Source organism: Neopsephotus bourkii, unplaced genomic scaffold (assembly GCF_033783945.1).
Source record: "Neopsephotus bourkii isolate Nb327-2 ecotype Australia unplaced genomic scaffold, CSIRO-AGI_Nbou_v1 NB_484, whole genome shotgun sequence".
Taxonomy (NCBI): domain Eukaryota; kingdom Metazoa; phylum Chordata; class Aves; order Psittaciformes; family Psittacidae; genus Neopsephotus; species Neopsephotus bourkii.
In genome coordinates, this window is record NW_026900985.1 from 129394 (window position 1) to 154171 (window position 24778).

The 24778-nt window shown below is 46.1% G+C and overlaps 1 protein-coding gene across 1 annotated transcript in view; it reads left to right on the plus strand.

Annotated features, from left to right (window-relative positions):
* Nucleotides 1-23546, plus strand: part of ARK2C (arkadia (RNF111) C-terminal like ring finger ubiquitin ligase 2C) — a 50714-nt gene extending 27168 nt beyond the window's left edge. The window contains exons 2-8 of the mRNA XM_061350374.1: nt 10123-10432; nt 13061-13186; nt 17383-17512; nt 18505-18609; nt 19478-19573; nt 20504-20610; nt 21403-23546. Coding sequence (XP_061206358.1) covers nt 10123-10432; nt 13061-13186; nt 17383-17512; nt 18505-18609; nt 19478-19573; nt 20504-20610; nt 21403-21520 — 992 coding nt within the window. The 3' untranslated portion in view covers nt 21521-23546. The remainder of the gene's footprint in view (nt 1-10122; nt 10433-13060; nt 13187-17382; nt 17513-18504; nt 18610-19477; nt 19574-20503; nt 20611-21402) is intronic.
* The last annotated feature ends 1232 nt before the right edge of the window (nt 23547-24778 follow it).

Genomic DNA, 24778 nt, shown 5'->3' on the forward strand with positions numbered 1-24778 from the left:
AGTTGCCCTCTTGGCCCCACTGAGGGTCTCATGCAACCTTGTAAATACTTTGCACCCTACCTGACATGTGTCTCTAAGGTTTAAGATCAAGTCCAGCAGGTGGCCTGCAACATGGGATCAACAAACCCCTTTGCAAGGGGATGTTCCATGTCCTGACTCCCATCCTTGCCTCCCACTGCTGCATCTTTAATAGCTCTCAGCATTAATAGGGTACTAATAACACATACAGCACTTGCCGCTTCCCTTTCTTTAGTAGCCAGCCCAACTTCTTACCACTCTCCAGCGCTGTGATCTCTTCATGGGGTCAGGCAGCTGGTTTTGGTGGCACGTTTCTGCAGATGCTAGGAAAAACAAAACTCAGAGCTGTGCTTCGCTGCCAAAACGTTCTGGCTTGGGGGCTGATTTGCCAGGCAGCCAGCGAAGGAGAAAGGCTGGACTGCAAAACATCCACCATCCAACCTCACATTCTGTTCCCAGAAGTAGTGAGACACTCCACAGGTTTCCCAAACCCAACTCCCGATCACTTGCACTCACTGTGGATCCATAGGGATATTCTGGGAGGGATCTCTTACCTCTGTTTAAGATGTAGATAAACAAACCCAGGAGGAAAACCCAGCTGGTTGTGACAGTCCCATTTGAAACACAGGAAGGGGGGGAAAATCAATGCGTAAAAAATGGAGATGTATGGGAATGATGCAGAATAACCCACCCAAAGCAGCCTCCTCTTATGTTTTTTAAGACAGGTCTCAACTGCTGCTCCAATCTCTCCCTAGCAGGGAGGTTTAAAGCAGGCCATGCAAACCGTGCCCCCAAAAGCATCCTTCCCCTCTTAACTGATAAGTGGAAAGATGAATGAGAATCCTGGAATCATAGAATCTCAGCCTGGTTTGTGCTGGAAGGGAGCTTAAAGCTCACTCAGTTCCAACCCCCTGCCATGAGCAGGGACACCTTCCACTAGAGCAGGTCGCACCAAGCCCCATCCAACCTGGCCTTGAAAACTGACAGGAATGGGGCAGCCACAGCTTTTCTAGGCAACCTGTGCCAGTGCCTCAGCACCCTCACAGGGAAGAATATCTTCATTAAAAGTAAAGAATATCTTCACTAAAAGTAAAGAATATCTTCACTGGAAATCCCTATGGGCAAGGGATATAAGAGGTAGGTGATGTTGTATGGCATAGGATTGAGGTGCTGTCTTGCATCCCCACAGCCCTTGTGGTGCAAGCCTGTGCCAGGGCTGTGGATAAGTCCTGGCTCCTGAGTGCCTGTCGGGTATGGGAATACCAAAGGACTGTGCTCCTGTCTGAGCTGCTGCAGCGTGGCATGGGTGGTGCTGAGCGGATGCAGGTCTGACACAAGGTGGGATCAGAAAGCAATTTGCTTAAGCAGATTTAAAAGGCAGCTGAGGGCATTGGTTTTTCCCATTAACATGTTTTCTGGGGGAAGGTTAAAGTTGCATTCAGATTTCAGACCTACCAAGTTTGGCAGCCTTTAGGTGGAGGGTTTTGGCTTTGGCTGTCACGGAATTAAGAGTCTCTATGAGCAATGCAGTATGACGCCCAAGACCCTGCCAGCTCCTTGCAATGTCTGGGATTATTTTCACCCCATGGATTTGGGATTTTGCCGATTTCTGAGTGTTCTACTACCATTACTGGTAGGATGGAGCTTCTGCAATCCCCCCTGGCTGGCTATTAGGAACAGTTAATAGTGTTTCAAGGCAGGTGTTGAGCACTTCCAAGTATCTGGGAGGGGACTTTGGAGACTATGAAAACAAGGAAACATTGGAAACTCAAGTATTGAATTTTGCTTTCCAAACAACTGGTTGCAGCATATTGCTGCCTGTCAAAGTCAAAGGCTCCTGTGTGCACAAGTCAGCACATTTTTACGTTCCCAAGCGTAGGGATAGGGCTTGCTCCAAGTGCTGCCCCATTGCTCTGTGCAGACAGAGAGAAGTAACAGACTGCTGTCACGTCAGGATTTCTTATTTTTAATTTGAGGATGAATTCCTTCCCCTTGTTAATTTTCTCATTTCCAGGTTGGGAACCCATTCATGTGGATGTAACACCCTGCTAGTAACTATAACCACAAATTGATGAGCTCTTTCGCCCTCTTTGACCAAAGGGGCTCCTTTTGGGGTGTTTTTGGTTTTTGTTTTTTGTTGTTTTTTTTTTTTTAATTGGGCTAATAGTCCAAACCATGGAGAAGAGCTGTCAAACCCACATGCCTGCCAATAAACTGAGAAAAGCTCCAGTTTTGTTTGCCTTTCCCAACGTGTGTCACATAAAAAAGGGTTTGGGCTACACATAAGAGCTGGAATGATGCTGGGGAAGAAGGGATGGCTGAGCATAATGGGTTGCATAGCTGATGAACAAAGCTCCAAGAGTTGCCTTGAAGTTCAGGTACCAGCCAGACCCTCTGTGCCCTTGGTAGTGCTGAGGTTTCACTTGGGAATAAGCCCTGAAAACAGCTGAGCAGCCCCAAAATATCACCGAGACCCGAGATGTGACCCCTGCTTTTAGCATGGGCATTGAGGGGTGATTCCTTTTGCCTGTTCATTCTCCATCCTTTCCAATGCCTTCAGACCAAACAGAAATGAGAAGTGTTATGAAAAAGTTGCTGAGGGGTTTTGCAACATCTCCAAAGCCATGTTCCTTCCACACTTTCCTGGCAGATGTGAGGAGCTGGGCCCAAAACCGTGAGAAATGGGGCAGTTTGGGAAGGAAAAGCTGGGCTGGGCTGGAAACATCATGCCAGGATGCCTGGGCCACCCATCCCTCCAGGCATGCAAGAGTTTGGGATTGGAGGAGTGAAGCTGGGACCATTAAACCTCAAAATGGTTTCTTTCCATGAAATATAGTTTTTTGGTTTTTTTTTTTTTTCCTTTTGGTGTGACGATCCAAAAATCATAAATACATCCTCGAATGCCATACATGAGATTAAAGCTATAATTAAAATGAAGTGCGAAGTATAAAAGCAAAAAGACGAATTTAAGTGTAGCAAAGCTGCTGAAGTGTTTTTCCTTCCTCCTCGGAAAATATTGCTGAATTCAACATTCTCCTGTGAAACATCATCTTCAACAAAACTTTCTTCTTTTTTTTTTTCCCCTGAAGTTAATGGAAAAGGGTTGCAGGAAAAAACCCTCATCCAGAGCTGTATAAACAGCTGTCTCTCTCCTGTGATGGGGCCAGGCTGCCTGGCTGTATCCCATCACTAGCTCTTGTTGCTCTTCATTCCCACTGCTCTGAATTGCTCTAACCCAGACTGCTCCAACCCTACTGATACATTACAACAGTAAATATACTAATAAATGCTGATTATTTCCAGGTTTATTTCCAGCCATTGAGTGCTGAGCCTAGGCTCTAAAAGTAGCCTAAAAAAACCCCAAAAGCCTTAGGGTTTTTTGGTGCATTTATCTGAATGTGCTTTTACCCCATGGTGTGCAGGAGAGAAAGTGCTTTGCTCAGTGTTAGGGACCATGTGCATGTGTGCATGTGTGCATGAGCCTGTGCTTTAGCCAGGCCAGCTCATATCTCTCAGCAATTAATGAGAAACTTAATTAGGATGAGAGAATATTGAATGGGGACTGTACAAGCAGGCAGGGGCAGTCTTTAGACTGAGGTCCATGTTTATGCATTTTGGGGGATGACCTAAGCTGTATTTTGCTGTGCCTGCACAGAGGTCCTCAGAGGTGAGACACTTGGTGTCAATGACCCATCAAATGTCTGTGGAGGAGCCCCTATCAGCCCTGTTTCTCTAAAGTCCTTTGCATCCCCTTTCCATTAAATGTGCAAGACTGAGCAGGAGGATGATATACCTCCAAAACTTCATGTTTACACCCAAGACACAACCACAGCAGACCATCCTTTTGCATAATGCAAGGTATCCATCCTGACTTGGTTCCTGGCACTGCACAGCCTGGCCAAACAAATAGCACCAATGAGAATGCTCTTTATTCATTGCTATTGTGTGCTGGGGCTGCTCTCCTGGCCGTGGCACTACCTATTGCATGGCAGTAGAGGTGCAGGACAGAAGGCTGCACTCTTGGCTGGATTTGAGCCTGGTCCCTATTATTTTTGACACTGTTCTTGACATTTGCTAAATGAAATGAGAAAGCTGTTGTCAAAGGTGCTGAAAGTGAGGCACATGACTTCCTGTCTGATAAATTTTTCTCAGGTTCTTCCCTCCTCTTATTTGATCCTCCCTGACCCTATTTCCTTGCCCTGCAGTTTGCTGTCCTATAATGGGAGTGAGATGGCATGATATCTCCCTCTTTTCAAGACCTCTAAATTTTATATAGCTAAATATACTGTGGATTTGTTCTGGGGGTTTATTTCTTTCATTTGATATTATTCAGGTGCATTGTCACCTCTCATTTCCTGTTAGTAAGTCAGTTTAATTTGTTTAATAAGGGTATCATAGAAATCATAGAAAGATTTGAGTTGAAAGGGACCTTAAAGCTCATCCAGTTCCAACCCCCTGCCACAGGCAGGGACACCTTCCATTAGACCAGGTTGCTCCAAGACCCATCCAACCTGGCCTTGAACACTGCCAGAAACGAGGCATATATTCACATATAATTTGCAAAGGGTTAACGCATGGCTGATGACACCGGGCAACTAGAAGGCTGTTTGCAAACACATTGTGAAGCCCCTCTGATGTCCTTCTCCTGTGTTACATGAAGCTGGAGCTATTCCCATGATTTCAGCTTTCACTCACTCTATGCTATCGGGGCAGATGCTAACTTCCCACCGCATTGCTGTCTCTGTAGGGAATCTTAATGCATGTCCAGGGAAACAAGCTTCAGGCTTTTGGGTTATTAAAAGCCTGGCAGTCTCTCTGCAGAGCCCAGTGCTTGGAAAGGCAGTGCTGATGGCTCCTCTTTATAGGGTTTATCTGCATCCCCAGTGCAGAAGTAGGCATTGTGGAGACTGTAATCAGTGTGAAACAGCTGAGCCAGCTCAGCTCTGATTGCAATGGGCATAACTTCTGTGGTGGCAAAGCCTGTTGGTGAGTGAAGCCAGGAGCTGCCATCTCCCTGTCTGAGCGACGGGATCAAGATGTGAAACCAGACCCAGCCTCCCCACTGCACACACTCCCCCCCCCCCCTTTCCTTGCATGCTCGCATGCAGACCATGAATGCCTTGTCAAGCTGGCCAGGTTGTCTTACCCAGGGGAAAAATGCACATGCATCACAGGCATCTTAACAGCAATAGACAGATTCTGTTTTGCTCTGAAAAGCACCGGCCTCCCTGGGCTGCAGCTGTCTGCTCAAAGTACCTATCCCCAGCGCCAGCTCCAGGTCTCATCTTTGTCCCTTACTTGTAGCCAGACTGCATCAAATACATGATTGCCATAAGGAAAGCAGGTGGAAATAGATAGTTCTGCTTTCTGGGGTCTTCTTTTCATCAATTGCATAGCATCCCCCCAGCAGGGATTACCCAGGGGCTTTTCATCTCTGATATGGGTCAGTGTTTAATGGTAACTGAGATCCCTTGAGCCTTTATGAGTGAAATATTGCTGGATTTATAAATTTGCATGCCCATAGACATAGTCAAATCATGACTGATGACAGAAACACCTAGTATCAGACCAGTACAATTCTGTGACTCGATGTCATGTACCAACCTGCAATAACAGATGAAGTTAGGGTTCACCTGGGGGTATAAGGGAAGTAGCAGCACTTCTTTTAATAAGAAACTTCCAGCCTGCTTCAGAAAATGTATAGAAACAATAAATATAACTGTAGAACTGAGAAAGGGGAAAAGAGGAAAAGCTGTGGAAGTGAGAAAGCAGCACTGAGGCTGACTTGATGAGTTTTCCCGTGGGTTTCCACTGTGTTGGAAGGGTGGAAACAGCGAGCAGCAGAACAGGTTCATCTCTCCACACGCCTGCATCATCTGTTGCCTTTCTAAAAACAAATTTATACCTCCTCAGTTTGAGACTGTAGCACGTTAACACTGTCTTCCAGCTAAGTGTTTTGGGTGGTTTGTATGTAGCTATTAAGCAATCTTCCCCAAGGACATTTTAGTTGAAGATGGTCTTAATGGTGCTGGTAGGGAGATGGCACTCACAGTGCTGCCAAGCTATGTAGCTGTGGGGAATACAGCAAACCCACCTCCATGGTGAGTCCTTGACATCCCAGTGAAGGCACAGTGTCCATGGCAGCAGTGGAGGTGAGTCAGGCCAGCCAGGGCTGCTACTGATCTGTACTTGTGTTCTGGCAGCATCAGGAATTAGCAAAGCACAGATTGGAGAGTCTTGATGATGATCAGGGGCTGGAGCACCTCCCATATGAAGACAGGCTGAGAAAGTTGGGGCTGTTCAGCCTGAAAAAGAGAAGCTGTGTGGAGACCTCAGAGCAGCTTCCAGTACCTGAAGGGGGCCACACTGATGCTGGAGAGGGACTCTTCATCAGGGACTGTAGTGATAGGACAAGTGGTGATGGGTCTAAACTGAAATAGGGAAGTTCAGTTTAGATGTAAGGAAGAAATTCTTCCCTGTGAGGGTGGTGAGGCACTAGAACAGGCTGCCCAAGGAAGTAGTAAATGCTCTATCCCTGTCAGTGTTCAAGGCCAAGGTTGGACAGAGCTTTGCATGACATGATCTAGTGTGAGGTGTCCCTTTTTAGGCTTGGATTATCCAGGCTTAGGCATAGAGTCACAGAATAGTTAGGGTTAGAAAGGACCTTAAGATCATCAAGTTCCAACCCCTCTGCCATGGGCATGTCACCATGTCACCCAAGGCTCTGTCCAACCTGGCTTTGAAAACCAGCATAGACATTAGCTGCCTTTGGAGCTTAGCTGAGGCCAACACTATGGAAAGCAGCCAGGGTTGCCCATGGTGGGAACTTGGGTGGATGGGAGGGCTGAGAAAATCAGACCTTGCAAAAACAGACCTTGCAAATGCGTATGGTCAACAGAAGAGCATTAGGAACTAATGTGAAGAAGGCAGAAAGGGTTATGGAGACGGAAGGAATGCATTGTGCTCTGCTGAGAAATAGCTCAGTTTAGATGCTTGCATTGAGACAGACGTCCCTAATTTTAGTGACATTTGGCCTCAAACAGCTAATGGGAGCCTGCACAAAACTGCAATAAGTCATCTGCTTTGCTGTCAGATGTGACGCACTGCTCATCTCAGAGCTGCTGATCTGATGTTGCTCTGAGCTGTCATCATCTGCCACAACAATAGCACTTAAATGAAAGGAAGAACCAACAGGACAAGGAAAGAAGGATTTCTAGCTGATGGGCAGTCTGACAATGAGCTCAGAGAAATCAGTGCTCCATGGCTTGAGGTATGAGCAGTTGGAGCTACTGGTGCCCCCAGGAGGATTACGTCAGTGGAATCACACAACAGGGTAGGTCGGTCCTTCTGGCCAGCAAGCTGGACATGGGGCCCCATATTTCCAGGTTGGCCTCAGGTCAAAAGCCTCTTGGGGCCAGTGAGGACTGTGTTACCTCTGCAGCAAGGACACTGCGCTTCTCCCTTCCTCTTTAGCTGGAGAAGAGAGGTATTTGCAGCAAAGCTGCTGACCCTGCTAGGTTCCTTTGGGGTAGGCCATCAAAAAAATCATCCAAGACCTGGCTGACCTCTCTTCCTTCAAAACCAAAGTATCCCAAAGGAGAAGGAGAATCCTCCTGTAGGATGAGGACCAAACCTCAAGCTCAGTGAGCTGAGAGGTCTCTGCCTTGCTGATCCCAAGACATCACCTTCCTGCAGCCACTGGTAGGCAATATGGCTTGTGGAGGATGCAATTAGCAGCTCTGGGGTTTGACAGGTCCTGCAGGTGTTTCACTAAACCAGACTAAGGCCTCCCAAGACACACAAAAAAGGCTGGAAATCCTTAGCTAAAGTTGCACCAGGCATCAGGAGATGAGAGACGGGCTTTTTTTGCTTTACTTGTGTGCTACAGCGTGTCTCAGTAAACGTGTGGGAATACCACTTAAGTTTCACTGTCTTGTGTTACTCTAAGCTGTTTTTGTCTGAAATACAACTACACTAAGGTCACAGACTTGTGTTAGGGTGCGCAGAGGGGCTAGCCCTTTTACCTGCTCTTGCACCTTGTTTTCAGGCCCTGTGAAGACCTGGAAGTGTAAAATGGCTCACCAGTAGCAACTTCCCATGGGGAGGAATCCATGGACATTAAAGGTTGAGCAATTCACCATGAATTGCTTTGCAAGTACCCAACTAGCACAGCAGTTAGGAGGCATCTCCCCATGACTATGGTGCTGCTCAGCTTTAGCAATGTGCCAGGGCAGCACAGAATTCCCATTTCGTTACTCAGCCTTTACACGCCTGTGGCTTACAGTGAATTGGTGACAGCAACAAATATGACCAATACTGGGGGAGTGGGGTATGTGAATGGCTCTTGGGTCTGAGTTTGCAGCTCTGTCACGGAAGAATGGCAGTTCTGATCCCACCTCCTCTGGTTTTAATTGATAACATAGTCGAACCACACTGTTATCTGACAGCATGAGAAATTATCACCTTAAGAAGTGCTGCTGCTGGTGGCACACATATTTGTTACCTGCTGCCTTTCTCAGAGGGGCACTGTGGAGGATTAGCTTGTATTTAAGATACTGTAATTACTTACACAGAGTTTTGCAAACCATTTTTTTCTGTTAGGTCCTCTCCCATTGTTTCCCTTGCTGGTATTTGACATGCTTTGTGCATCTCCTGTTTCCATAGGGGTATGAACAGTGAGCAGTCAGGGCTCCCTGTGCTTCTGTGATGAACTGAACCTGCCTGCTGGCAGATGGGAGATGGGAGCAGAAGGGATCTGTGTGAAGAATACATGATGTCCATGGCTTGGGATGACACTCAGTGTCTCCTGGTGCTGTTGTTCCTGGATATTTTGTGCCGTTGGCAAAGGTTAAAAAAGGAAGAGGAGGTTTTTAGGAAGGTGTTCAAAACACTAAAGGGTAGATGTTCTATTCTGAGGCTGATCCTCAGCAAAGAGGCATCTATAATAACTTCACTCGAGCTATTCTTCACCTTGGAGTTGAATCTTTCCCTAGTTGAAGAGCCAGAAATTTTACCATGATGCCTGTAAATTAACATGCCATATTGGGCCAAGGGCCTATCCAACAAGGCACAGTCCAGTGATAGATGTTTTGCAAAAGGCTCCACTAGAAATGACTTTCACACCTCATTTCTTCCTCATTCCAATCAGTTTCATGGCTGGTCTCATAGCTGTTGCTGTTGTGTTTTCTGCAGCCATCCTCTCCCTGCATGCAGCTCACAAGGATGGGCTATTGAAGGGTCTCAGCAAAGACACATGGTCTTAATCCTGGCCTTCAGAAATGGAAGGTCTCATTCATGTCCTGCAGTCAGCAAGACAGTTTCTTAGAGCAAAGATTATTTCCTTGCCTATGAGACATATTTAGACAGGCAAAGAAACACCTTGAATGGCTTAGAATGTCAGCAAGCTTTGAAAACTTCAGTGAGCTCATAACCCATGCAACATATTTTGGTAAACAGCTGTTTTTTTCCCTTTTCCTAAAATGCTGGGGCTGTATCACAGAATCATCAAATGGTTTGGCTGGGAAGAGGCTTTCAGTGATCATCTAGTTCCAACCCCCCTGCAATGAGCAGGGACATCTTCCACTGCACCAGGTTGGTCAGAGCTACGCACAACCTGGCCTTGAATGTTTCCAGGGTTCGGGCATCTACCATCTCTCTGGGCAACCTGTGCCAGTGTTTCACAATCTTCACAATGAACAATTTTTTCCTTATACCTAGTCTGAATCTCCCTTCTTTTAGTTTAACACCATCACCCCTTGACCTATCACTACAGGCACTATTTTTTTCTTCTTTTCTCTTTAAGACAGGAAAACCAAACCAAGCTGAAGTAGTTTTGATCACTACACACTTTAGTTTGGAGCCAAAATTCATATTGAACTCAAACATATGTTTTGGTTCCAATGTTCTTTGGAGGAGAAAAGCTATTAGTCAAAATCAATATTTGCCATGTAATCGATGTTAACTGACCTGTTCTCTTTCTTTTTAACCCTTTTAGCAGAGAAGAAAACTGATGTTTTCCCAGTTCTTGCCCTGGATGGCCAACCACTGTGCTGGGTTGCCCTGGCTGCCACTGGCCTCCTTGACAGCTGTGATCTTCTCTTCCAGGTGCTCCATTTCAAAGGTCTCAGCATCCCCATGCTACCTCCTGCCGGCATTTCCACCTGGGTCCCCAGCCTCAGCTCCCTGCTGACTTCGCCCTGCCCCACGCAGTGCAGCCCCAGCCGGGGCTGACTCCTCACATGGCCCCCCCACACCAGCACAGTGGTCCCCTGCACCAGCCCCTGGCCCCAGTGCCAGCCCTGCCCTTCCAGGACATGGCCGGACCCTCCTTCCTACCTCAGGCGCTACACCAGCAATACCTCCTCCAGCAGCAGCTCCTAGAGGCACAGCACCGCCGGCTTATGCCCCATCACAGGTAAGGGGAACCTACTTGTCTTGTAGGATACTGAGAACCTATCTTAGCTTCACTTCAGCAAAATGGCTCCTGCAAAACCCTGAAAGTATGTAGAGACATAGAATCATAGAATCATGTAAGTTGGAAAAGACCTTTAAGTTCAGCAAGTCAAACTGTTACCCTAGCACTACCAAGGCCACCACTAAACCATGTCACTATGCAGCCTATGAACAGTTCAAGGGATTGTGACTCCACCATTGCCCTGGACAGCCTGTTCCAATGCCTGACCTCCATTTGGGGAAGAAACTGTTCCTAATCTCAGGTCAAACTTGTTCCTAATCTCTGGTGCAGCTTGAGGCCGTTTCCTTTTGTCCTGTCACCTGTTCCTTGGGAGCAGAGACCAGCCCCCTCCCGGCTCCATCCTCCTTTCAGGTAGTTACAGAGAGCGATAAGGTTATCCCTGAGCCTTTTCTTCTCCAGACTAAACCCCCCAGATCCCTCAGCCATTCCTCATCACACTTGTGCTGCAGTCCTTTCACGAGCTCCATTGCCCTTCTCTGTAGCCATTTCAGAGTCGCATGCTCGTAATGCTGGGTTTTCTTCACAAATAAGTTCATTGTGTACCCCTGAAATGCATCCACCAGAAGAGAAGACGCAGGGCAAGTTGCACCTGCGGGTACACCTTTCCCATGGGGATACAGAATGTGCTCATCTAGTATGTTCCATGGTCGTCTATTATTGTTACTTGCTCTTCATGTTCTTCATGTAACAGAAAGCAATAGACTCTATGAGCTACCTCATCACAGCTCCTGTTTCAAAACCATGTCAGAGACTGTACTCACCCATCCCATCAGGTTTTGCACATGAAGGCCTTGCTCCTCTGGGTCAAGGTAGGCTTCCCAGCTCAATGAGGGAATGACACTGTTGACCTGCAGCACATTGAGCCATGGAAAGCAGCCTAAATTCAGACTGGGCTCATGACTGCAGAGAGACTTACTCAGCAGAGGTGGAAATGGATGCCTGGCCTTGTCCTGACTGTGTTTCTTGAGAGAGGGGTTTAGATAGCACGTAGGAGAGGAACACTTTTTTTGGAAACATATGGAAGCTATTTGTGGGTTGTACCCATGGATCAAGAATCAGAGGATGAGTCTTTGTGATAATACTTCACATGGAAAGAAGGCTGCAGACAGAAAACACTTTCTCTCCGTACTCTTTCTGCCTGAAAATCGTGTGTTCTTCCCATCCTTGTTTTGTTTTGCATAAGCTGGGGTTTTAGGTGGATTTAATGATTAGTTAATAACTGGGTAGCAAATATGTGCAAGGCTGAGGCACTGATGATACAAGTGTTTATCTCTTAGTCATAAGCTGAATTCAAATAAAAGCACAGAGCATAATTCCATGAAGAAGCTGCTTTGGTGGATGCTGTCAGAATTACATTTGGAAGTGGGTTGTGGTGTGGAAAAGGTCAGGAACATCTTGCCTAGTCCCACATCCTGTTTCTGAAAGCACACCTGCATCAGACGAGGGTGTCAGAATCCTCACAGCTTACAGGCATGAGGTCCCAGTAATGGGAATCTGGGCTACGTCTATAAAATTGAAGCCTGTGAACTGTGGCTGCATGAAAAACTCTTTATCTAGCTGTTCCCTGCTGCATTGGCTTTAGTGTTTTCCCATAGGTTTTGTGATGACTCCACTGGTAAGCAGGGACTCAGCAGGGAGCAAGGTGTATGAGTCTGTAACACAAATCCTGCTTGTGCATCCACCTTGTCTCTCTCCAAATGGGGATACAGATCAAGCAGCACATGCACTACCCCTAAGTAATTCAAATAAGCAGTTATCAAGAGAAGAGACTCAAATCCTCAGAAAAACCTTACTGCATTTTCTACCGTTTTCCTTTACCTGCCTGCAAAGTCAGCAGAGCTGAGGGAAAAGGAGCTGGATCCCAGCCTGCCCTGTCCATCATCCAGAGAAATATTGGCAAAGGCCAGCGAGAGTAAATTCTGCTTTCAGTTACTCCTCAGTAATCCTGTTATGAATGAGGTTTTCCAGGAGTTTATGGACTGCATGGGGAGACGAGACAACCTGCAGCTTCTTTATGATGATAGATAATGGCTGAAGCAGAGACACGTTTTATCTTGTCTTGTTTATGGGGCTGGCAGTGAAAAATGAAATCGTGCAAATGGCACAAAGCTGCTGAGGAAGAAGTTCTTTGGTTTCCTCTTTTTCTCTCCATGAGAGTAATAGCATCTCCTGTAAAGTGAGCATAAGTGGATGCCATGGCAGGTGGGGGAAAGCGGAGGTCTGCATTTTGTCTGTGGTAACCATGAGTAAATGACATAGCCTCTTCCTATCATCCCTGATACCTGTCTGGACTCTTTTCTCTTGAACACGTAGAATCGCAGCCTGGTTTGTGTTGGAAGGGAGCTTAAAGTCCATCCAATTCCAGCCTCCTGCCATGGGCAGGGACACCTTCCACTAGATCAGGTTACTCCAAGCCCTGTCCAACCTGGCCTTGAACCCAGGGATGGGGCATATTCACAAGCCCAACAGTTTGTTTCTGTCCTTTCATTCATTGACACATACTCTTGAGCAGGAGCTGTACATACCAGTGAGGCCGCATGGCTCACCCACTCTATCTCCTCCCCACAGGCGGGCTCAAGAGCGTATGTCTGTCCAGCCTCATCGCCTACACCCCAGCTTTGACTTCAGCCACCAACTGCAAACTCCACAACCCATAGGGCCCCAGCCCAGGTATTTAGCCGAAGGCACGGATTGGTAAGTCTTCCACATTTCACTAGTGTTTAGAATGATGCCTTTGAAAAGCATTGGAAGGGTACAAGTGTTTATGAATGTCACCATGGATCAGCGCTTCACGGAAGTTAATGGTTCAGCTCAACAGATATAATGTGTGCAATAGGAAACTCATCTTAGGGAGGGACATCTTGGCTGAAGCACTTACAGAATCATAGAATGGTTTCGATTGGAAAGGACCTTAAGGTCATCTGCTTTCAACCCTCTGCATGGGCAGGGATGCGTTCCACTAGACCAGGTTGCACAAGCAATATTCATAACTTCCTTGAGCAGCCTCTTCCAGTGCCTCACCAATCTCATAGTAAAAAATTTCTTCCTTATATCTAACCTAAATCTCCCATGTTTAAATTTAAACCCATCACCCCTTGTCCTGTCACTAAAGTCCCTGATGAAAAGTCCCTCTCCATCATTCCTGTAGCCCCCTTCAGTTAATGGAAGGCTGCTCTGAGGTCTCCACGCAGCTTCTCTTCTCCAGCCTGGACAGACTGAATTCTCTCAGCTTGTGTTTACACAGGAGGTGCTCAAGCCCCTGATCATCCTCATGGCCTCCTCTGAACTTGCCCCATCTATATGCATGTATATGATCACATTGAGGTGTTGATATTGCCTGTAACTCTTCATCCATGCACAGACCATGCAGCCAAGTATTAGTCTTCCCCAGGGGCTTTTCCTGCTGAAGGGCACAGCCAGGGTCCTGTAGACCAATGTCTCTGTCCAAACTAGATCTCTTGCTGTCTACCAGGCATTCAAGAAACAGTGGCCACAGCTTCTTCGGTCTAAATTAGAGAGCACTGTGCTCACCTGCCCTGCAGGGTGGTGTGAATGAATTAATAGCTGTTAATTGTTCTCGCACTGTAGTGTTCGATATCCTGGAACAAATGAGCAGGGAATTGGCCGTTTCATTTTCAGAGCAGGTCTTGAGCTCCTGCGCAGTTAGTATTAATAGGGCCCTATTTGGAAGAATAAGAAAATAAAAACATAATTCTGAGCTTGTTAGCTGAGGAAAGTCCATTCTGTTCACTGAATGGAAGAAATAGCATGTGAACATGTAATTAGAGACAATCACAATGAGTATGCACAAGGGGAACAAAATAAAATGGCACAAGAAATCTTAATTATGGCATTTTCTAACATCTGAGTACTTCACTCTGCAAATGGAGAATCCTTTCAACAAGGGGGAGTTTTCTTCCTCCAGGTTAATAATACACAACTTAAGGTATGGACAGATCCTTCTGCTGTTTTCTTCTCAGGTGTTCCCATTACCAGCACCACTGTGGTCTGAATTTGGCCAAGATGACATTGTTCAGATCAGTTTGCAAAGCCGTTCGTGTACCATCTGGATACAGCCATCCTTTCTGCCTCTGTTTGGTAGCAGAATGTTTAATTATGATCATTAGAAGGATCTGATAAAGCATCACTTTATGTTCCCCTCCTCCTCCCTCCTTTCCCCTCTGTGTGTTGCTCCATAGCCTTATAAAACCAAAGGAGTAAGGATGACAGAAATCATGCACTGTGTATATATATTTGGGTGACTCACTTCCCCTTGGGGCACATGTAGAGTTTTGGCCAGTGATGGATATAAAAACTTTGCTCTAATGTGTTACCACTGCATAAGCAGCAGCAGTTGTAGGCACTGTTGCGAGAAATGGAGATGGAAGGAAGATCTGAACATGATCAGTCATCTCAGACAGCCCAACTTTGATTAAAATCCCCTGGTGAGGTATAAATAAACTCCCATTTGGTTCCTTAAATCATCTTCTGCATTTGTGTTTAGTGATGACCATTCAACCTGTTATCCTTGACTTGCTGGCTGTTGGCAGCCCCTGTACCATAAACATCACAGTTCTTGAACCTCGCATCTGAGCATCAAGATCTTGTACAGTAATCCATGCAACACAAGCTAGAAGATGATGGTTGGTTTTGGTTTTCTTTACCTAATGTGCCCTGCTTATCCATCCCCAAACCCTAAGAAAACACCGCTCCATGAAGTCTTCTGCTTCAGACCCTTCTGTACTACCACAGCATCACTTCAGGGGCCCCAGTATCTGATTGTAAGGCTTTGGATGCACAAATGCACAAACAGTTCAGCAGTGCTGTTAATGCAATTACTTGTGCAAGTCAATGATGGCCATTCATCTTTGAGAGATCCCTGCAGCCCTCGATTTCAAAACACTCCAGGGATTTTCACATCTATTTTTTAGACAGTGAATATGGGAAGGCAGAGAGGAAGTGGTCAAGGTCATGCATCAGGCCACTGACAGGGCTGGGAAGGGATCCAAAGCCTCCTGATTTCCAATTGAGCCTTCCATCCACCTGGGAACAGTCTTAAGCAACTGGATAAACATCCAAAATTGTGACACAGGAGCTGGAATGTGCCCAGTTCTGCAGCTTCTCACCCTGGTTGTGCTGTTTCCAGCTGCCTGCTGTCTCTTATCCTCTGCCAGGTTTTGTCTGTGCAGCACATGGCTAGCACAGGCCCAGCAAAGATAGTCCCTTTTTGCTTCACCTTAGTGTGGGGTGTTTTATGAGGGAGTAATAGAGCCCAGGAATTGGTGCCCGGTATGCAGGTGGTTCTGGTCACAGGATTACTGCATTTACTGTACCTTCATATCTGTTATCTGCTGCTGGGTGAAAGCAGTTTCCCAGCTGCTGGAGGACACATCTGGGTTGCTCCTAACAAGCCATGGCACTCACTGCTGCTGTCCTTCATTCAGGGGAAAGGAAGTTCAAAGCTGAAACGGGAAGACACCCCTGTGATCTAATTAGCTTTGCTCTGGTAAATGTGAAGACAGTGGTTATTACAGTGCTGGCTTTTGTAATTATGATAAAGAGAATGATGTACTTGTTTGCTGAGACACTCTAGCTGGACAGACAAGGATCAGCTAATTGGATTATAGACAGAGGAGCTGTGTTAGGTCTTCTCTCATCCCCTCCACACAGTGTGAGGATGGAGTTGCAGTTTGTCTCTGCATGCTGGACTGGACAGAGCTGTAGTGCTTGCCAGGATCTTGGTCATGCCAAACCCTGGGATTGAGATGGATTATTCTTCTGGAGGAAAAATCCACCCAAACTCACCAAGCTGAGCTCCCAGTTCTGCTTGCCCAGGCCAGGATGCATGCATGCGAGACCATTGGGGATGTCCTGATTCATTGTCCAGTGGGAGGTACTCCTGCCTATGGCAGGGGTTTGGAAATGAGTGATCATTAGGTCCTTTCCAACCCAACCATTCTATGATTCTACGATTCATTGGTGATGGCCTGCTGGTGGTGTGACACCCTTTCCTACATCAGTCTCACCCGTAAATCTCTTCCCTTCTGCACACAGAACAGTTCTGGAGCTACCTGAGGCGGGGTTAAGGCAAGGTGCAGTCTCCCATGCCTCCCCAAGTCCTACCGTGATGTCAGTTGGGAGATCTCCTAGGAAAGCACAGGCACATCTAAAAGCCCCCAGGTGGTGCCTAATTGGCTCTTAACTACTGTGGATGATTCATTGGTGTGCTCCCCGAGCAATTAGCTGTATTTCCACAAAATATTCAAGGCAAAATGTAATTGTTTGCAGTGATGGCAACATGGGGAGTACCTGGTCCGACCAGATTGAGTTACCGAGCCTGGGTATTGATCAGAGCCACCAACATGCTCTTGCCCTGAAATTAGCAGGCTGAGTCTGTGCGGCTCTTGACTCTGGCTAACACAAAAGCTAACTGGCATAAAAGCAACCCTTTACTCCTTCGAGCTGGTACAGTCATGAGGGATTTCCCAAAATGGAGGAAACTCCTTTCCAAGCAGTAGCATTACCCACTGTTGAGGAACCCACAGCAGCCCAGATCCCACCAGTGGAGGTTGCCCTTGAGCATGACCTGGGTTGGTATAAGCCATGCAATATAACCATGCAGTCAAAGCCATAGGAATATAGAATCATTTAATAAACTAGGTTGGAAAAGACCTTTAAGTTCATCCAGTCCAACCATTATGCCAGCATTGCTAAGGCCACCACTAAACCACGTCACTAAGGGCCTCATCTACATGGTGTGTGAACACTTCCAGGGATGGTGACTTCACCACTGCCTTGGGCAGCCTGTTCCAATGCCTGATCATCCTCTGGTGAAATAACTGTTCCTAATCTCCAATCTAAAATCCATATCCTCATCCTTGTGTCCACAGGGACCTCAGTGTTGATGCGGGACTAACCCACACTCAGTTCCAGGTCCGTCCAGTTCCTCAGCCCTATCAGCATTACTTAGCTACACCTCGGATGCACCACTTCCCAAGAAGCACATCCTCAACACAGATGGTGAGACGCTTTTACCAAGAAATGTTTTATGCATTGTCTGCCAGAAGGCAGTCAAAATAAAGGCTGCTATCTTTCTATCACCTGTCTTCTGTGAATCCCACTTATCTCCGGCTGTGGGAGGGAGTGTCTGAAAGGATAATGTTGCATCATTGCACTCTGGATTAGAGAAAGGAAAGAAAAGCTCAGCTGCTCTGAAAACGTTTGATCAACTGCATGCAGCACCATGCTCACAAGCTGGTCTGCAAAACCTGAGCAGCATGTGAGAGACTCAGCAGTTATTACTAATAGTATTATTAACACTGGAACAAACTATGGTCTCCCAGAACTCTGTGTATGAATAAAGATTGGTAATAGGTGATCCCTTCCCTGGGCTCAGAAGATCATTCCTTGTCATGTCTTCCCTCTCTACACCAGCCTTGATGCCATCTGTAGAGGTTTATCACAGGTGGAGGTGGGATTTGATGAGAAGATGGGCTGACTGGGGTCATTTTCTGGCCCTTCTCCTAGCAGGGTGCTGTGTTTGGAGCTGAGTCATGCTAAGCACTTCTAGTCCTTAAAGCATCTTCAGAAATCCTACGAAGGTGTTTTTAACTTGCCCCACAGTTAGACCCTGACACCTGTGTACTACAGTGACGCTTAAAAAAATCAAAATGTGGACGGAAAGAAATCCACCCATTTAAAACTAAAAAAAATAAAATCCCCTTTGCAGATGATCCATGTTTAGAGTTTGATGCTGCAATGTTATGAATGCAATAGGAACATTATAACAGTTTATTCAGAAGAAATGCATGTTCTTAGTTAACATTTATAGGAGATTTTTTTTAATAAAACCCTTTTTTTTTTTTTTTTGTTATTACAATGCTTCCACTGGGGGAAGGTGCCAGTCTGCTCTTTTGTTTTAGATTTTCAAGGCACTTGATTTAAGTCAAGGTACACAAGGGATTTCAATGTGCAGTACAGGTGGCTTTATTCTTCTCCCTTGCTTCTCACAGGTTGTTCATGAAATCAGAAATTACCCTTATCCTCAGCTGCAGCTACTTGCTCTTCAGGGACTGAACCCAAGCAGGCACACCTCAGCTGTGAGGGAGAGCTATGAAGTACGTATCTCAGGGGCTGGAATTATCATTCAACTTTTAATGCTGGGGATATATGCAAGTGCTTGCATAAACTCGTGTTTTGTGGCATGGCGGTTGCACTGAGTCTTACAGCAATTTTAGTAATAACTGGGAATAAATGTTTGAGTGGATCTGGTAAAAGCTGGTTTATTCCAAAGTGCCTGCATCTGGCTCAGGTTGACTGATTCCATGTCTGTTGGCAAAGAAAAGAAGGCTCCAGGGAGGCCTTGGAGCAGCTCTCAGTGCCTAAGGAGGCTCCAAGGAACCTAGAGAGGGGCTTTGGACAAGGGCCTGTAGGGATAGAACAAGGGGCAATGGCTTTAACCTGCCACAGGGGAGACTGAGATGAGCTCTTAGGCAGAAGTTCTTCCCTGTGAGGGTGCTGAGGTTCTGGCACAGGGTGCCCAGAAAAGCTGTAGCTGCCTCATCTGTGGCAGTGCTCAAAGCCAGGCAGGACAGGGCTTGAAGCAACCTGGTCTAGTGGAAGGTGTCCCTGCCCATGGCAGGGGTTTGGAACTGAATGAGCTTTAAGCTCCCTTCCAACACAAGCAGTTCTTGGATTCTATAAAAATGCTTCAGTCCTACATGGTTTTGTTCCCCAACAGAGCTCAAATTCCACCCTAATTTCTGAATTGCTGAATATCGTGCTCTTTGCCTTGAGTCTTTAGTTATTAGCTCAAGTACCAAGGCTCAGATCCATCATTTTAGAATGACTGCCTTGGGGTTGGTGGACATTTCTATGAAGGAAAGGGCAGGAGGGAGCCTTGATCACTAGCAGGTATGGTGGGTTGTGGGACCTTGTGCCTAGGATCAATGCTGATGGTGCTGTGCTGCTGTTGCTGTGCCACAGGAGCTGCTGCAGCTGGAAGACAGGCTGGGCAGTGTGAGCCGTGGCGCTGTCCAGAACACCATCGAGAGGTTCACTTTCCCCCACAAGTACAAGAAGGTGAGAGCCCCAGACCACAGCAAGGGTGACAGCCCCTCTCAGTTGTACAAGTGCTGTGCACACGGAGCAGAGAGCAGGAAGGTCTTTGGTGGGTTGCGATCCTCAGGTTGTCAAACCGGTGGCCATCAATGAAAATATTTCCCAAAATGGGTGAGGAATGTAAAATCAAGAATTGGTGCTTTGATATCGTGTGAGCCTCCCCTCCCTTTAAGAGGGGTACCTCCTCTGTAGGAGCTGATCTCCTTCCTGCAAGGAGATGGTGCCACGTTTTGGGGTTGTGGTGAGTAGAAAATGTGCAAAATTCTTGCTTGGGTACAAATTTCACATGTTAGTAATTTGCAGCTGGGCAGTTAGAAGTAGAGATGTTGTATTGCCCACATATGAAGTGAGTTGACTCCTGCTGTGCTCATCTCTGAGTGCATCTCCAGTGGATCCAGAATTATAGTAGCAGCAATGGATGTGTGTGTGGAGAAGAAAAAGGGAGAGCTGACTGGCTAAGTGCTGCCCCATGGCACAACATGTGGCTGGGCCAGTGGCTAAGCTGTCATGAGGCACAGCGATTGCCCTTCCTGGCAGTGGTGGCCCCATGTGCTTTGGGTTCTCCAGGAGAAGCCTCCAACAAAGGAGATGTTGGGCCATCTCCACTGCGAGGAGGTGGGGGGGGCTGTGTTAGGGCAGCAGAGGTCAGGCTGCTCTGTGGGACACTACCACCAGTCCCATTGTTACTGGCCCCAGGAAGAGACATGCTAATGACCCGTATGTTGGTAGCATCCTCCCCTCAGTGGTCACTTTGGTTTTCTCAAATTGAAGGATCTGGCTGATAGATGAAGCTCTTATTATTTACCTTTGTGCTACTGCCCAGGCTTGGGAGAACATTATAAAGTCAAGTCCTAACCAATTTGTTGGTTATGTTTTTAACCTTGTCTTCAGAGAAGACCGCAGGAGGGCAAAGCTGGGCAAGAGGATGGAGAGGAGTCGGACACTGACGAGAAATGCACAATTTGCCTGTCCATGCTTGAAGATGGAGAAGATGTCAGGTACAGTCTTTCCATCTGCTCTTCTGGATCCCAATGCCATCTGGGTTGTGTTTATTGGGATTAGGGCTGTTGTGTGCTGGTGGGGTTGTCCCTGTTCTTGTCCTGACAAACTCACTTGGGCTGTTGCAGGGTCTGAGAAACCAAATGCTGTTTAGAAGCTGTCCTGAGCCAACAACAAAGCCCACAGATATCTCCTGGCTGTCAGCTGGGTCAAATCTCTGCCTGTGACAGAGTATGGTGGCAAGCAATTTCAAGGGGCTGAGCTACCATGTCTCAAGGAGCTGCAGTGCAGCTACACTACCTGATCCTGCTTCTCACCTTTTAATCGCCTTAAACCATCAGGAACAACCCTGATCCTCTTGCTGTGGGTCCTTGTGGTTCAGGGTCCCCCTGACTCATGCCAGTGAACAAACTGGCACTAATGTAATGTAGGTGAAAAGCAGCTACATTTCCTACACCAGACACCCACATGGGGACCCACCCCACTGCTAATGAGCCTCAATGGTGAAAAACCAGGAGGCTTTGCAGTGAAACCTAGTGCTCCTGAATGGTTAAAAAAGCAGCAGCTGGGGTAATTAATAACCAGAAAAATGCAAGTTAGAAGAGTGTAGGCTTTTCTAAAAGGCTTTTAGCCAAGAAGGACACCATCTTTGACTTAGTACCCTATGTGAGCTGGCGTTGCTGGGGAAGGCTGTAGCACCGGTGTTTGAAGCATCCACTGTTGCTTTCTAGCTCTTCTTGTTCCCCCAGACCTCTTCCAACCTTAACAGTGTGGTACCTCTCTCTCTGCAGGCGGTTGCCCTGCATGCATCTCTTCCACCAGGTGTGCGTGGACCAGTGGCTGGCCACCAGCAAGAAGTGCCCAATCTGCAGGGTGGACATTGAAACACAGCTTGGCTCGGACAGCTGAAAGGACTGGCTGGATACACCGTTTTCCTTACCAGGTCGTATGGCCATAAACCCTTGCAGCAAATTTTTTGCCTTCTGAGCCATTTGATTGAGAAGAAAAGGCTGCAGGCATGTTAGTGAGGAGGAGGTGGAGGAGATGGCAGTACAATATCTAGCTGTAGGAGATATTGCACATACGCAGGATACGGGCCCAGTAAAAGGGAGCTGGCATTCCCGGAGCTCAGAGACCCCATGCTGCAGAAGATTAAGTGTTGAACATGAAGGAACTAGTTGTGGTAGTCTGGCCTGTCAATCCTGCATTTCATGAGGATTGTATATATACCTCTCGAATATGTAGAAACATGTTAGGGGTCTTTTAGCTATTTCTATGGATGGCAGCTGGAGCATGTTAGCTTGAGAAATGTTGTGTTTGATGCCCTACTCATCTTGTGGTGGACATGTTGCTGTTAGCTAATTTGCACCAAATATTTTTTCATAGATTCCTTATTTTGGTGCCTGATCAATACATTGCAGAGGGGGATGAAAAAGGTCAACCTTTCCCACCCTTTTTGAGTGGGGAAGAGGCGAAAAAGCAAAATCCTGTTTACAGTCAGAAGGGTTGTGCTCTTTGCCTCAGCCGCATGTGCTTCCTTTCCCTGTGTTTACAGTGTTTCCCAAATTTAGAGAAGCTTGAAAGGAACAACTAAAATTTGGAATAAAATTAATGAAGCAATAGGGAAAAGCTTCATTCCTGCTTATCTGCTGATGCTGGACACTTTCTGTAGGGGTGCAATATTGGAGTAGATGTTTCTTCGCTTTTTATCTTAATGAAGTAGCTTGCCATATTGAAATTCAAGGAAGGGGTGTCTTCATGATTGTCATTATCTATGTTGCTTTATGATGTGAGCTGTGAGGCTGGTTGGCTTCATCAGCCATCCAAAATGATAGTTACTGGAGTCTGTGCCTACAGCTGTGCTCTGGAGCATAGCAATAACAGAGAGGTGTTTAGAGTTGTATAATGCCGACTCCTCTCGCATGCAAAAGCATCTCTGATAATAGGATGGGATTAAAATGAATGCTCACAAGGCACTGTTGAGGCTGTGAGCATTTCTGCATGGAAAAGGGAGGCAGGTTGGAAGGAGGTTTTGATGCTTTTTGGAGGGGCTGGCTTGTGACCCTGCCTCAAAGCATATGTACCTGCACCCATGTGCGTTTGTATATGCATTTCAGGACATATCCATACAGAGAATTCATTGGTTGGTAGAATTAAACTTAATTGCATTAACACTCAAAACAGAATTAGGAGGATTCTGTCTCGAAAGACTGAGCTGTTGCAATCCAAGCTCAGTCTTTTTGACATAAAGACCTCAGTTTGCCAACCACAGGGACTGAGCTGAAAACCCTCCGGAGAGCCAACATTCACACCATAAACACATTTTTCCCTTTGTTTTTTATATCATTTTTATTATTATCTTTGTATACTAGGGGAGCAAAAGAGAGAAAAGTGGAGGAGAAAAGGGAATTAGTTGGGAAAATTATATATTGAAAATGCTGATGTGGCGCTAGTGATTTCTGGCTCCCCTGAGCATCCGTTTCACCAGAGCCAAGCGATGCTTTCCAAGTAGAAACAATCATAAATTACTATCTATCTGAGAGACTGAGAGAGTCCCATGAGCTGGAGCTGGAAAACACCAGCCTCAGAGGCACCCCAGAGATTATTTGTTTTCCCAACTAGAGGAAGGAGAAAAAGAGGGGAGCCCTGTGGGTGTGAGGATGGAGGAGCCCCTCTTTTGCTGTGCCCATGTAGGTAAGAGGGAGTGCACAGGGGGACAAATAGTGACAAATGAGGAAGACATAATGGGTTACAGTGAGGGTGGTAAAACACTGGCACAAGTTGCCCAGAGAGGTGGTAGATGCCCATCCCTAGAAACATCCAAGTCAGGTTTGATGGTGCTCTGAGCCATCTCAGTTGAAAGTGTCCCTGCTCATTGCAGGGTGTTTGGACTAGATGAACTTTAAAGGTTCCTTCCAATCCAAACACTCTATAATTCTATTTGTCACCCAGTGCAAATGATGGCTGCCTAGGAGATGTGGTATTCCCAGGCCTGATGTCCATGGGTCAAGTAGTGGTCCATCGATACCTATGAGGCTTGCTCCAGCAGCAGCAGATTGAAGCAGCCTTAAAAATAATATTAATATTACTAATAATGTGGACAAGCAAAGCAAGGCTTTGCTAGTAAAATACACTGTAAGCCTGCCTGGTCTATCTAGGCATGAGCTGGGGATGAAGCAGGGAGAGGAACAGGGTGATTTAGACCCTGGCCATGCAGGGAGGGAACAAGGGCCGCGTCCGAACCGTGTGTTTTCTTAAAGCCTATGCGAAAGTGTTACTATTTGCCTAATGAACAAGCACAGTTTTTAAAAAAAAATTAGATAAATAAACAAACAAACTTAAAAAAAAAGTACCCTTTGGTGAAGAAAAGCACCAAACTCCCATGGTCTCGTGTGAGTGATTGATCCCAAGGTGCGTGCAAGCTTACAGCGTCTGGACTTGCATCGGTGTGTCAGGTTCCTTTGTGTTTGAAATAATTATTTACGTATAGGTTGAGATTAATAGGGTGAGTTTAAGCAGTGAAACGAGACAAACGATGACAAATATCTAGAAACAAAACATCGATAGTTTACAGGGTTTTGTGAGCTTAAATGCCTTATATTTAACAATCATAATTTATGACTAACTTGTAGATATTGTGGGTTCTTATTTAATTATTTTTATAGGTTTTTTTTTGCATTTTTAATTATAATTTATTTATTTAGAAATTAATACTAATTTTTTTTATTACTCCTATTACCTCATTTTTGCATTGTTTCTGGGAATGGAATGCTTTGCATGCGTCGGTACTTTAAAAATAAAAAGTTAAACATGGGATGTGGGGGGTAATGCTTATCTTGTCAGAAAAAAAATATTAAAAAATATAAAAAAATCAGGGTGTGTGATTACAAACTGTATTACTGTGGTGCTGTTACCTTGGATACATTCCATAAAAATGCAAACCTTTGATTCTGTATGCTGTGACATAGTGGAAAACTGCAATATAGTGACTGTGTTTAGCACATATATATGAATATTATTTGCACTCATAATCAAACTCTGGTGATCCTTTCACTTGTGTCCTTGCGCATTGAAGGTGATTAAGGATGCTCTACAAAACCAAAACATTTCAGTCAATTGCTACCACCCCATCCCCTGACACTGCTGGCGATGCTCCTCCTCTTGCTG